General features: G+C 37.1%; 1 protein-coding gene across 1 annotated transcript in view; it reads left to right on the forward strand.

Annotated features, from left to right (window-relative positions):
* Window positions 1-13108, forward strand: part of ROBO2 (roundabout guidance receptor 2) — a 443321-nt gene that overhangs the window by 334762 nt on the left and 95451 nt on the right. Inside the window, exon 14 of the mRNA XM_088667988.1 lies at window positions 4842-4963. Within this exon, the coding sequence (XP_088524114.1) occupies window positions 4842-4963 (122 nt within the window). The remainder of the gene's footprint in view (window positions 1-4841; window positions 4964-13108) is intronic.

Raw genomic sequence — 13108 nt, forward strand, 5'->3', positions numbered from 1 at the left:
AGGGAGACAACCCTGAAGAAATGAGTGTAGTGAATTATTCATTCCATGAGCAGTCTGAAGGGTGGCAACACGAGAACAGGCCTTTTCTGTGGTGGCTCCCTGTTTGTGGAATGCTTTCCCCAGGGATGCTCGCCTTTAGGCAGCAGGCGAAAATGTTTCTCTATAACCAGGCCTTTAGCTAATGAACATTCAATGACCTTTTAAAGAGTTGTGGAGGTTTTTTGGGGGGGGAGTTATTGGTGTGTTTTGGTTTTTATTATGTATTTTTTATTCTCATTTTGTATTTTTATGTTGTGAACCACCCTATGATATTTGGATGAAGGGGACTATACAAATTGTTGTTGTTTGCAGATTCTCTCATTGATTTGCATACATCTGTTTATTTTAGATAATTTATTTTATTGCTTTATATGGTTTGGTTTGGTTTTGCAGCATACAAGCCATGCCACTTAAATCCTTCTCTCCTGTTAATTTTAGGCCCTTCATATGCCTAATGTAAGCCTCTGTCCTTGACATCCATAGTAGTAACCAGAGCAAGTGGCAGGGTCAGGCGATGAAGCAGGGAGGAATAGGAAAGGATGGCTGGGAAAAGGATCTGTTTCCATCCTGTTGAGCTTTATAGACATTTCACCAAGGCCAAATGTATAGAAGCTGCTGGCTTTTGTCCTTTTGTCATTCAGGCATCCCATGAATGATATTCTGGGGCAGAGAATGATGGATGATGAAAACAGTATGCATATAAGTGCTGAGAATGTGTGTGTGTTTTTTTTGTGGGGCTGCTACACCTTTGCAATGGGAAACAAGCTGTATTGAGCCTTATGTACATGATGATAAATCTGAGTCCAACTCCTTTCCTCTTTGCCTCTGCAGCAAGGACCTGGAGAGCTATGGGTTCTCTCTCCTTCTTTACATATTGGTGGGCACTAACTAGTTACTATAATAAAAAGCATACACCACCAAATGTATTACTTTTAAGTAATTTAATACAGGCAGAAGCACAAGCCAAAGCGTTATTTTGGCTTTATCTAGCCTCTGTTTCTTGGACACACTTCCATCCAAAGGCATTTATTATTATTATTATTATTATTATTATTATTATTATTATTATTATTATCTTTGACTTCGCTCCGTGTGGCATGGAAGTACCTCAGACCAGAGAGGAGCAAAGCAGCTGCAAACCTCCTCAGGAGCTCACGTGTTCCTGCAGTCCCACTAAGCCATTGTTTCCATGTTATGCAAACCAGGCCACAGAGGTATAGCTCATCTGTAACATATTTTACCCCAGTTTATTCATTACTACTGGGACTTTTAAATCACATGTGAAGGAAGAAGGAAACATTCAAATTTTCAAGAAGAATGCAGCCATCTAGCCCCATGTGTCTATTTTGAGACAGAGACATGCACACACACACACACACACATACACACCTAGTACAGAAGGCTATATAAAGAAGACAATATAAAGGGATAATACATGCATGGAATAACATAGGCAGTTATGCAGTTTTGTCAGTTATCACCTACTGCACATATTCTTCAAATTTAGAGGGGGAAGCAGAATTGCACATGGGCCCCTGCTCCTAATCCCCATGTGTTGCATTGGGTTTGGATTCTAGGGGAGTGCCTCAAATGGATGCCATCCATTCAGCAAATCAGATGTAGCCAGTTTCCTTTGCTTCCTGGACTCACTATGAGTGCCTCAGCATGCTGGCCTTTATGTTGTTAATATCATCCAGCTCTGCAAGGAGAGACCGCATTTTGCATCAGTACCGTATGTCAGATTTTACCTGACAGACTGACAAAAGATTTTATTTCATTAAAACAGTTCTTTTCTTTACTTTCTGCGTGCGTTGTAGTTTCTATTTTCACAAGCTGTCTGCCAGCCACATGTGCTCCAGCATGTATAACACTGACAGCCTTTGTGGTATCCTATAGTTTAGCGAAATTAAATAATGAATTCAAATGACACTTAGCATAATGTTTTGATGTAATTTCAAATGCGGTTCTCATCCAACCCGGCCTTACAAAGAAAGCTGACATCCAAGGAAAGAACCTATTCACACTAGCCATTACAAAGCAAAGAATCAGCTAAAAGCACTGATGCATGATATCATTTGCAATGGGTATCTATGACCACAGGCCTTAGTGTCTTGAAATAACTCTAGCAAATACAATTATATATTATGGTTACTTTTATACCAACAAATTAAAATTGTAGCTTAGTAATGGAAGGGATGTTTTTTGTCAGATTCCATTTTCTCCTTTATGCAGCTCATCTCGCCTTTTCTTTTGGGAGCTGTTGTGAGGTTGCCTTGAGTGGGAGCAGATTGCTCTGTTCCCTTCAGAGATAGGTTGAGTCTGATTGCACCATAACTGGTCTCTGTCCCACCAAACAATTTCTGTCATTTTCAGTACAATAGCATACTAAGTCCTTCCCAATTCCCACTGTAGCACAGCCCCTCACTTCCATCACTTATCAGAACCACACATTTGATCCATACAATAATTATATAAATAAAGAAGAATAAATTGTTGGCAATAGAAATGTCATGGTTCAGCTAAGTTGTCATTAATAAAACGAATGTATCTTCAAGGCTTATTTTTGTCTTGGGGAAAGTACCAGTTACAAAAAGGACCTATACAAGCTTTGGAATTTTGACAGAAAATGATTCCTACATTTATTTGGGAGGACAAAGGATCATGAGTGTCTTTCCATAAGCAGAAACAGAAGTCACCTTAGCCTATCCAAACATGGCTATATATATATATATATTGCAATGAGACTGAAAATCAAATACAGATGGATCAGTTAATAAAGAGACATGCATGGTATGAAATAACAAGACCGTTATAAGAGCCCGTTGTCTCCCTTTATCCTGGTTTTACCCAGGTAAATGTTAAAAGCTGCATATAGTAATGTCTCATTTTAACTATATATTGATTCAATGCTATAAACCGCAGGTAAGAATGATATTTCAGTCCACATCTGTCTGTATTGACTTCTTCTATTTTTAATCCATGGTCTTAATCATATCCAGTTCTTCCTTATGGGTAAAACATGGGTTTTTAAGATTCAGGGGCATATTTTTGGATGACTAATTGGACTTACAAGATGATTTTAAAAATGGGTGAAGATATTATTTAAATATGGTGGAATACTAATTTGAATCATTTTGAAAAATCAGCTGATTTTAAATATCCTAAAGGCATGTTTTCTAAAATCAGTTGTCATTTTTTGTCTGTTAACTACTGTATACAACTAATTTGAAACCCAGATGAAGGAAAATGCTAGGCAGAACCATTGCAGTGCATTGACTGGTATGGTAAAAGGTTCAGGTCATTCCATTTGCTAAATGAAAGACAGCCATTTTAAATAAGCTATGTTTGGCAACACACAAATCAATTGTAATTGTTCATCATTGTTGAATATGTGATCTTGTCTTCCCCTTTTTTGTGTATACTGTATAGTGGAAATGTCCTACCATGATACTATATTGGGTTTATACAAGAGATTAAGGAGACAACAAAATATAATTTACCTTTAAATGCATGTGCTATGGAACTTTCTGGGTGGAAAAATGGGGGAATGAATATTAATTTCTCATTATTAACAGCATCTAAGTTTATTGTTGCCAAAGTTAGTGCAGTACAAAATTTCAACAATAAAGCCATGGATTGGCATAATATGGCACACAGAGCATAAATTCTAAATTTACTAAAACGGTTAAGCTTGGGGAAAAGAAGGAAAGGAAGATAAGCTTTTGTGGAAAATACTGCATCTTTATTTTGGAAATAAAAGTATAGCATTGTTACAACACACATGTGTGCACACACACACACATATTCTTCTTGCTTGGAAAGATTTGCCTCTGTGTTAATTTTAATAATAAAAACAATTTATAATGAAAACACCCTATATACTCATATACACTATTGGGTATTGGCCAGGACCCCAGTGCTCCAAGGCGTCCCACTCCTGGAGCCATTGCTGCTGTTCCCCATCCTTACCCACTCTTCCACTTGGGCAAATGAGTGAGTACAGCAGTGAGGACTACCAGCAGCTATCACTGCCAGTTTGTGCTCACTTATGTCTGCGTAGTGGTCACATTTTGGCCTGAGTAAATCCAGTCAAGTGGAAGGTTAAGCTCCCCCCCCCCCCCCAATGCACTTTGCATCACTGCCAAATGCACAGAGACAAACACAGGTAACATTTTATGAAGAAATTTTTGTCCATAAGTTATTATTGTTGTTGTTTTAATTCCATCCCTTTCTTTACCATGAGGTCCCAGAGCAGGTTACCACAATTAAACACTATGTAAAAACAACTTACAATCACAAAAATAAGGTGGATCCTAAAAATATGCATCTCAGATGACAAAAGCCTATATATGGATATGAGTATTTTATGAATTCTACCGTTATGTTTTGAGGCCTTTTAATAAAACTCTGAAATATTATTGCAAGTAATACACACAATTTTAATTGGGGAAAATCATTTGCTTAAATTTTGAATCTGGCCTGCCAGTTCTTGGCACATCAAGGCTGTTATTATTTTAGTGTTTCAAAGCTTTCACATCATACATCTTTAGGTAATTAGAATATGTAAGAATGTATCTATTCTAATAGGTATTAGAATAGGTTTCATATATTATGAGAAAATACAAAAAAAAAATCCTCCATGCCCTGTTAGGTCCACAATTCAGCCTCATCCACTGCATTAATTGAAAACCAACTAACTAATTCCAGCAAGGATATTGAATTAAATATTCATTAAGCTTTTTAGTCATCATATTGAATTAATTATTCTGATTGGCTTTCCTCATGTGTGTTTGACCCAACAGATATCAGCCCACCAGCGCAAGGCGTGGATCACAGGCAGGTGCAAAAAGAGCTTGGCGATGTCATTGTGCGGCTTCATAATCCTGTTGTGCTAACCCCTACCACTGTCCAAGTGACCTGGACGGTAAGATTTTTGTGAATATACAGTGAAAGCTCTACTCTTTCCCTTTTAATTCCTTTTATTCTTATTTTCCTGGATACCCCCAAAAATGCATGATGAAAGCCTGTATCCCCGTACATACAGCACAACTTATAACCGTATACATCTATACAATATGTACCTATTAAGTAATCCACAAGTTAGTATGAAACTTTGTAACTGGTTGTTGATTTTCTGGAGCAATTGCAAATGAAATGAAGCTCCACCGTTCTCCCACAAACGTCTTTGTGCTTTGTTCTTCTTGCCAGTCTTAATTTGTTAGTCATTTTTTCCATAAGGACAATGCACCACATTCTCTTGTACCAAGCATTCAAGTTCACACCTTTTCAGTCCTTCCAGATCATTACTATAACCATACATGCAGCCGCCAAGTAAAATCCAATTAATTTTTAATTCCTTATGGCTATTATGAGTAGACAATGAGAATCATGCAAGGGCTTTCGTATATACATTTTTGTTTAACCTGAAAAGATCCAGGTGAATGAAAAGCACTGCACTGGCACAGTTACATGACTTTTTCAAAGACCGACAGTTTCCATGACATTGCTGTACAGCGCACAATATTTTAACTACATGTTTATTTCCTTCTAACAAAGATGTCTTAGCAGAATGTACCTTGAAGCTTGCTGTAAAGCAGGAGTGATATTTACAGGATTCTTCGGCATGGATATCCTGCTGAGTGATCAAAATTATACAGTGATATTTTAATACTTCTCTGTCAAGTTCAGTGCAATGGGCCTTCTTCCCAGAAGACTCGGTTTCCTAATGACCTTTTGTAGTAATCTACTTCCTTCCTAGAAGGCATTCTCTGATTCATGCCGAAGGTAAAGAATGGTATTTGATTCTGTAGTATGAGCTTCAGTGGTATCAAAGCCACTTTCATCTTGGCATTACCTACAACATTCCTGTTCAAGCAATGATGTTTGTAAATTTGATGCTATTAGAGAGCAAGCTTCAAAATGTAGCATTTCTTTCCCCACTACCTTTGAGAAGGAATTTGTAACCATAGAAGCAAAATGTATCTAGGCCGCAAAATGAATAGCTCTATCCTTCAGGCTATTTCCCTACAGGGTAGCAGGTGGGGGAGGGATAACCACAGATGGGAAATCAAGACTAATTCACCAAGGAAACACAAAGTGCTACAAGGAATATATTTTTGCAATATGAATTTTGCTATAGGCATAGGAGCAATGAAACATGGGGAAAACATGTGAAACGTAAATATTTTGGGATATACATTATCTTATATTGATGAAAGAAATAATACAATTGTGTGCTGTACAGCCATGGCTATCTCTAAAGATTTGGGCACCCTGTACCTCAGTCCTGCACTCATGCATTCTTCATTACCTTCATCAAAACTCACAAAGCCTTTGTCCTCACTCGGTGACCTTGGGCCAGTCACCATCTCTTAGCCTAACCTACCTTGCAGGGTTGTTGTGAGGATGAAAGGGGGGAGGAGAGCCATGTACACCACATTAGATCCTTGGAAGATAAAGGTGGCATCTAAATTAAATAAATAAACATATATTACCAGGTGTCCCATAGAGGTAGAAGCAAAAAGCCCCTACAGCACTGGCATGGGCCTGGTATAAAAGCAAATTCCATTCAGTTAGCAGAATCCTGCCTTGTTAAGTGATTTAAGTGATATTAATATTTTAGGCAGATTTGAAGCAGAGTTTATAGAGGTCATTTGCTCACAGCCCGCTGCAATACCAAACCTTGAGAAGTCCAATGCAAGCAATATGTGTTAGGGAGAACCAAAAAGAAGTGACTGAAATCTCCCTTTTTGCCACTATTCTTTCACAATGAAAAGGGACACATGTTTCTTACTGCAAAGCAAAATAACAATTATTATGATTACTAATTCCAATTTACATGCTAGAGGAGAAAAGCAGTGACCCACTACCAACCAAGCATCACACAGTACCCACCAGAGACATGTGAAAATTGCTTCAGGGAGGAAACAGAAAAGGAAGAGAAAAGTCAGAGCAGCTAATTAAAAAGTTTCCAGCACCCAGGACAAAACCAATTAATTATCCAGTATCCAAAATAACATCCATATTATCCAGAGAGTGGAGCGAGGATTATTAACTTAACACAAAGATCCAGTACAAGTAGCTGGCAAATGCCAGATGAGTAATGAGCCTTTGTTTTTACCTTTTACCTTTTGCAATTTGGAATTTGGTTAGGCAGGAGACAGGCAATATGTTTTTGGCAGTCTGACTGCTGGCAGGCAACTATCAGCTGCTCTCACTTTCTGTTCTACTCTTGTTATTTCTATCAACAGTTACTTGGAAATCCTCCTTTCTGTTGCAAAGTTTTATTGTCTGAAAATATAAATACTTTCCATATTACTGCAGCATAGCATGAAGCTAACGAGTTAGGAGGGAAATGATGTTGAAAAATGATACTATCAACCATCAAGGCCCTTTTATTCTAGAAAAAGTAGATAATTTAATTTAGGCCCAAAGCAAAAGCAGCAGTTTTATAGTAACTTTCCACTCTGATGCATTCCTATAATTAGATTTTAATATACTGTTACCTCACATTGTATGCATTTTTATTTAATTTAAAAGTAAAAAAGAATGCTGTACTATTTCATTCACTAAGATTATAATGGAATGGGAAATCATCAGATTTATTATTATTATTATTATTATTATTATTATTATTATTAATTTTGAAACATTTTTTTTCTTGCCAAAATCTCTGAATGTTGCCTCTTGGCTATCTCTCATAAGCTACTTTGCCATTTGCCAAACAGAACATCTGGAGTGAACATTCGAAAAGGGAGTCAATCTTGTACAAGGATCTGAGTAGCATGCTAATTGGTGTTTCCTCCTGCCACCTCTTGTCTATTTCTTCTGATGTAGGTGGTCATATTGTATGCCTAGACATCACACCATGGATAAACTGTTACCAAGCAACAGATTTGCATCCACTATAAACTATGGCCACAATCTAGCACAGTCAAAAAGGCTTTCTTAAATTAGGATTTGAGGAAGGGGAAGAGCCTATTCACTTGAAAAAAAATTCCTCCCTTGGCTAATAAACTTAGTATGCCTTCATGTAATCACTTGTAAGCTGAAGAAGCTTTCTGAAGAAGTGTGCATGCACACGAAAGCTCATACCAATGACAAACTTAGTTGGTCTCTAAGGAGCTACTGGAAGGAATTTTTTTAAACTTGTAAACTGGTTATCTATACTACCCTGCTAGATTACAAGGAAAATCTTAGTATTCCCCTGCTGTCTTAGAGCTTTGCTCAGGTCTATGATTGCCCTGCTAAGTGGCAGATTAGCTGGCAAAGTGATTACATGGTAAATTAGTTCTAGGTAAAGTGGTGAAGGGACTTACCATATATCTGTCCTGATCAGAAATCTAGGGGAATTCTAAGATTCTTCTCAACACATGGTAGGACAAGTTCTGAGGACCATACCAGGTGGTTATTGTAATACCATTATAGGTTTCCAGTTGGACACATCATAATCTCTATTCACTCATAATCTTTGGCACACAGGGGATTCTGTGTTGTGAGTAGTAGAGCCAACTGTGGAATTCTGTAAGGCTTCTTTTCATAGCAAAAATGTGATCATACAGTTGACAATGTGACAACACAGAATTGCTAACAAAGTCAGGCTCATGTTTCTCTTGTATTTACAGAAGCCAAAATTAAAATCAGTCACATTCATATCTATCGTGCTTCACTGTTCTACTTAATTAGAAAACAACATCGATAATACATGGCCTTGCATTTTTTCAGTAACACAGAAATTATAACTTGCCTTGGATAATACATAATAGTTATTGAGAGTGACATGATTACTGCAGTCTAATACAAAGACCACCAAAAGTTTGGAATCATTTTGAAACAGCGGATGAGTCTTAAAAACTGTTTTGTTTTTAAAGTAGTCATGGGTTGCTCAGTTATAGTTCAGATCGGTAGCAATTTTAATGAATTTTGCATTATTACTATCTTTATTATATATATATATATATATATATATATATATATATATATATTGATCGTTTTATAAAACACAAATTTTCAAAAATAACACAAAAATACAGAAATACAAGAATACAAAAAATACAAAAATACATCATTACAGACAAAACAAAATAAAAACATATCATCTTCAGTCCATTTTTGTTACCATTGTCTTTTGGCTTCCCCAATTCCCCACTATCTGATTTTCCTTTTTAGATACATCTGTAGCAGTTTCTACTTCATCTTTCTTACTGTCATCATGTAATCCCTTTAACTCTTCTTATATTCATCTTTCTACCATTCACCAAGTTTTCCTACCTTTTAACCTCCTATTTTCTCCCTATTGCCTTAACTTCTTTATTTCCCTGGATATTCAGACTTCTAATTTTCAAAAAAAATTCCCTATATATATTTTAAACCTCCTCCATTCTTTTTCAACTTTATCACTTGTTTGGTCCCGGAGTCTTCCTGTCAATTCTGCCAATTCCATATAGTCCAACATTTTCATTTGCCATTCCTGTAACGAGGGCAATTCCTCTTTTTTCCAATATTTTGCGATTAAAATCCTTGCAGCTGTGGTGGCATACATAAACAGACTAACATCATTTTTGGGAATTTCTTCCCCTACCATTCCAAGTAAAAAGGCTTCCGGTTTCTTCAAAAATGTATTTTTATAAATCTTTTTCATTTCATTGTAAATCATTTCCCAGAAGCCTTTTACCTTAGGGCATGTCCACCACATATGGTAGAATGAGCCAACATCCTCTTTACATTTCCAACATTTGTTATCACTTTTGTGGTACATTTTCGCTAACTTAACCGGCGTCAAATACCATCTATACATCATTTTCATCAAATTCTCCTTCAACACAGTACATGCCGTAAACTTCATACCCTTCTTCCACAATTTTTCCCAATCCGACATCATTACATTATGACCCAAATCCTTGGCCCATTCGATCATAACCGATTTTGTTTGTTCATCTTTCAAATGCCATTCTAACAACAAATTATACATTCTGGACAAATTCTTGCTATCTGTCTCTAATAACTCTATTTCTAATCTCGATTTTTCTGATTGGAATCCTATTTTTTTATCTGACTTGAATGCTTCATTTATCTGCACATACTGAAACCAGTCGCTTAACCTATCTTTCAGTTGTTCATATGGCCTTAACTTAAATTGATTTCCCACCTCCATCAAAATGTCTTTGTATTTCAGCCTATTCTCATCCATATTTGTCCTTTTAGGTTTCTTTGCCTCAAGTGGCGAAATCCACCTAGGAGTTTTTCTTTCCAGCAAATCTTTATATCTAATCCAAACATTGAACAATGATTTCCTGATTATATGGTTTTTAAAACCTTTATGCAACTTTACTTTATCATACCATAAATATGCATGCCACCCAAACGCATTATCATGGCCTTCCAAGTCTAACAAATCATCATTGTCCAACAAAAACCATTCCTTCAGCCAACAAAAAGCTGCAGCTTCAAAATAAATCTTTAAGTCTGGCAAAGAGAATCCTCCTCTTTCTTTTACATCTGTCAAGAGTTTATATTTAATCCTGGGTTTCTTCCCTTGCCAGACAAATTTGGACAATGTCTTTTGCCACTCCTGAAAACATTTCATCTTATCCACTATCGGAAGGGCCTGAAATAAGAACAACATTCTTGGCAATACATTCATTTTAACAGTTGCTATTCTGCCCATTAAGGACAATTTCAATCTTGACCATATTTCCAGATCTCTTTTAATTTCATTCCATAACTTCTCATAATTATCCTTATAAAGGTTCAATTTTTTTGACGTCATATTTACTCCTAAGTATTTCACCTTTTTCACACATTTCAGTCCTGTGCAATCCTCTACTCTTTGTCTCTCTTGCATCGTCAATTTCTTTTCTAATACTTTAGTTTTCCCTTTATTTAGCTTAAAACCTGCCACTTTACCAAACTCTTGAATTATCTGCAATACTCTTACAGCACTGTGTTCAGGGTTCTGCAAAGTCAATACTAAATCATCTGCAAAGGCTTTTAACTTATATTGTTTTGTACCCACTGTAATTCCTTTAACACCTTCATCACTCCTTATCATATTCAATAAGACCTCCAAGACTATTACTATCTTTATTATGATATTAATAAATATGTAATTAAGGAGAAATTCTTCAAATTTCAAAGTGACACAGAAATTAACCTTCAATAATAATAATATTTGTTTGCAGGAACATAATACATGAATTAAAAGTTTTGAAATTTCAAAAGTCTGAATGGTTATTCTCAACTATATTGGGTAATTTTAGTAAGACTGTTTAGGAGATCTGGCATCAGCTTCTGGCTATGTAGACTTTTATTGATAGAGTACAGTGGTGCCTCGCTAGATGAATTTAATTCGTTCCACGGGTCAATTCTTATAACGAAAAATTCGTCTAGCGAATCCAATAGAAATGCATTGAATTTATTTTTATTTTATTTTTTTGCCCATGGGAACGCATTAATTGAATTTCAATGCATTCCTATGGGAAACCGTGATTCGTAAAACGAATTCCTATGGGAAACCGCGATTCGTAAAACGAATTCGCCTAGCGAGGCAACCTCCGCTAGAAAAATCCTTTTGTTAAGCGAAAATTTCGTCTTACAGGACGTCCGTTAAGCGAGGCACCACTGTATTAAACTTCATCTAATGATGGCAACTGTTCTATAGCTTACAGGGTACATTTAACAAAATATTAACAAAGAGAGGAAAGGCCTCAGTTACCATTACCTTATAAATACTTGTGACAGTGCTATTACTTGAATTCGTTGCTGGTTCCAATAGTTTTATTAGCACTTTTTAGTATACAGTATTATTTTCAATCATTTTGTCCTCATAAGCAGACATGTGAGGTAGTTCATTAAAATGCATACTTTAATTAAAACTGGAGTATCTTGAAAAGTCTCTGAAGTGTATATTTTCAGGCTTCCGGTTGACCGCGCCATCTTGACCAGTCGGGGGTCCGTTCAGCGGAGCGGACCTCGGCGCTTCAGAGGTGGAGGGGATCGTTCCAGCGAAACGAACCCTCCTAAAAAGCCCCAAATCGAGCTTTTTGGGGACAGATTTTGCCTGGCGGCGCCATTTGCGGGGTCTCTCCTCCCCGGATCGGCTTTGTTTAAGCCCCCGAGAGCGAGGAGGTGATCCGCGGCGGACAGGCTGAGATTGCTACTCTGAGAGCGTGAAGCTGCGAGACTGGAAAGTGGAGGCGGCCAATTCTTCCAAGAAAATTCAGCAAAGTTTGGGCCGTGAGTAATTAGGAAAATTTGCTTAAAGAAGAGAGGTAAAAAAACACGGAAGTCGACCTCCTTCTAATGATGGCGGAAAGAAGCAGTTAAGAAAGAAAATACCCGATGCCAAGGTAATTTTGGACTTGTTTTGTTTATGTATCTTCAAGAGCTAAATTGGAATCCCCTTCTGCGGCAGGGTTAAGGGGAGAACGTGTGAATTTTAAAAAAAGTAAAGTCTCTTATCTCCGCTGGGATCAGCAGCCCTGACGGACTCAGCAAGATCTGTGAGAGGAGGGAGAATTGAAATAATGTCGATACAATGAACTGTAAGAACTACCTTTGAAATTTCCCTCTGGACAGTTACAATTTGGAAAAAAGTAATAGATTCTTAATTTGTGGATATATGGTAACCAGTTGGGAAAAATGGCGATCGCATGAAGAAAAGTAACCACTTCCCGTGCACTGGAATGATACTGTGTCCTTGAGAGGAACACAAAAATGTCAACACACGACTATTCAGCCGGATTCAAAGAAAGAACTCTGAGACTCCTATGGGAACTTACAATTGGAACATATAAATATAATGTGCAATTAAGAGAAATGAACCAACTTCTTCAAGGGGACAAGGGACAAAAAAATGTTGGATGAAGGGATCAAAGAAGAAATAGATGGATCTCAAGAATTATCTCAATTTTCGGATCAGGAGGAAGTTTGTAACGAGAAGAAAGAAGAAAAAGTTTTTGAGCATGCGAGCCGGAGAAAGGATGCCCCCCTGGAAGGGGGAACACAAACTATGTTTGGACTTTCCCATGGGAAACAAAGACAGTTGAAGTGGATTAATTACATTGAGTGG

The sequence above is a fragment of the Zootoca vivipara genome, chromosome 4, assembly GCF_965207765.1.
Source record: "Zootoca vivipara chromosome 4, rZooViv2.hap1.1, whole genome shotgun sequence".
Lineage (NCBI taxonomy): Eukaryota > Metazoa > Chordata > Lepidosauria > Squamata > Lacertidae > Zootoca > Zootoca vivipara.